The following is a 2,120-nucleotide window of genomic DNA, read 5'->3' as shown; positions in this document are numbered from 1 at the left end:
GTCTGTCTGGCGAGCGGACGCGCCCTATAGGGAAAACCTTTCCAAAAAAAAAAAAAAAAAAAAAAACAACAACAAAATTCATGGAAATAGGACCAGCAGACTGCTTAATGGTCACATTGCCAAGCTCCTATATGGCTGACTGTGGTTCAAGTCTCGGACTCGGTGGCTTGAATCTCATGCCAGGTATGTTTGCATGTCTGCCCAAAATCCTGAGAGGAGAATGCAAGACAAGGATTGCTGTATGGCCATCCTCCCTGAGGGGCTAGTTTCTCACTTTCTGTCTCCCTGTCTCTCCGGTCAGTGCATATAACCTATAATAAGAATCTCTCTTTAAAATAAAAGTTCATGATGGGATTAGCAGGTAGCATGATGGTTAAGGTGCTGTATTCCCACATAGCCAACTGTGGTTCTAGTTCTGGACTTGGTGGCTTGCTTTCTCCCTCTCCTTCTCCGTCTCCTTCTCCCTCTTTCTGGTCAAATTGATTAATAATAATAATAAAATAAAATCTTTAAAAAATAAATGAAAGTTCATGGGGAAATGTATATTATTAAAAACTATGCATGTATTTCAAAATCTTGTACCAAAATAAACCCCAGCTTGAAGTTTTCAATTAGCTTTTTTTGTCCTATTTTTGCTATAGAGTACAAGTACTTGCTGGAGAGAGACAGAGAGAGAGAGAAAGGGAAAGTGAGAAATCAGACCCCCAGGGGATGGCTGCAGTTCTATCTCCTCCATTCTCCTCTCTGGATTTTGGACATACATGAACATGTACCCAGCATATTTTTCAAGCAACCAGGTCCAGGACTCTGATCACCTTAACTAATATGCCACCTGCTGGCCCCGATATTTTGAGGACTTTGAATGCTGTGACTTCACATTTACTTCTAAAATCAATCCAAATCTGGTTTCATATCACTATTCCAGTTGGTCTTTCTTACGGATATACATCCAAGTTACATTTATCAAGCTCCTTTTAACATGATTGTAGTACTAGATTGTTTCCCTGACTTTTATGTTGGTTATATTGCTAAGTGCTTTGCATTTTCATTATTGTAGAACCCCTATGATGTAGGCACACTTTTATTCCCACTTTACAAATCAGGAAAAAATAGATTTTTCTGAAGCACCATGTGGTTATGTGTCTTGTCCAAAATCATTCAGCTAATAGGAATAGAAATTTGGACCCATGCAGTCTGTCTGTCTGCAGTCTTTGCACCTAATTACAGTGTCTTATGGGGTGTATGGTAGTCTAAATGATAAAAATTGATACCACAAAGAGGCTGGTGCAACCATATCATTTTGTTATATGTGGACAGCATTCTCCTTTAGATCAAGTTTAAGCATGGTATGATTTATGTACCCTGTCAGCTGTTTCTGCCACAAATTTTGTTTTGAACTTTCAAGGATGGTTGTGTAACTTAACCAATTTCTTTTTTCTTTTCTTTCTTTTTTTTTTATGCAGACTTGTAAAAAAGGCAAAAAGGGCCCGGGAGAAAAGGGCAAAGGTGGAAATGGGGGAGGAAAACCTCCTTCTGGTCCTAATCGAATGAATGGTCATCACCAACAGAATGGAGTGGAAAACATGATGTTGTTTGAAGTTGTTAAAATGGGCAAGAGTGCTATGCAGGTAATATTTATGGTGTTCTTTCCAGTTTATTTGTACATTTATTTATTTTTCTAAAGAATTATTTAAAGTTTTTATTTATTCAATTAAATGGGGTGGGGAGGGGAAGGGAAAGGGATAGTGAGAGAGAGTGTAAGTCATTAGGTCTAGACTCAACTACAGTTGGCTCTGTGGGAGTTGTGCACTTTAACCTTACTCTACCTGCTGGCACTGATGTGTACATTTTAAACTTATGCTATTTATATAGAGGCCCTGATTTTTGTAATTACGTTGAAGGAATACACTACTTACTAGAAAAACAAACTAGTCAGAAATCTCTAGGGAATTTTCCATTCATGTTTATGGCCTTTAAGCTATGTCTTGCATCGTCTTCTGCATTGTTGTAGTTGTTATTTATTTATTTTTTTTCTGGAGAGGTTTTTGCTATAGGGCGCGTGCACTCATCAGAGAGGCAGAGACAGAAAGCGACAAATCACCCTCCAGGAGGGATGGCCA

The 2,120-nt window shown here is 38.5% G+C and overlaps 1 protein-coding gene across 6 annotated transcripts in view; it reads left to right on the top strand.

Moving 5' to 3' along the window:
* STAG2 (STAG2 cohesin complex component) overlaps positions 1 to 2,120 on the top strand; it is a 169,616-nt gene that overhangs the window by 76,860 nt on the left and 90,636 nt on the right. For all 6 annotated transcript variants that reach the window (XM_027767187.1, XM_027767186.1, XM_006165696.3 and 3 more), the window contains one exon: positions 1,464 to 1,628. In XM_027767187.1, the coding sequence (XP_027622988.1) occupies positions 1,464 to 1,628 (165 nt within the window). The remainder of the gene's footprint in view (positions 1 to 1,463; positions 1,629 to 2,120) is intronic.

Source organism: Tupaia chinensis, unplaced genomic scaffold, assembly GCF_000334495.1.
Source record: "Tupaia chinensis unplaced genomic scaffold, TupChi_1.0 Scaffold143996_1, whole genome shotgun sequence".
NCBI lineage: Eukaryota > Metazoa > Chordata > Mammalia > Scandentia > Tupaiidae > Tupaia > Tupaia belangeri.
The sequence above is the reverse complement of the archived record's forward strand: the minus strand, read 5'-3'. Positions and strand labels throughout refer to the sequence as shown.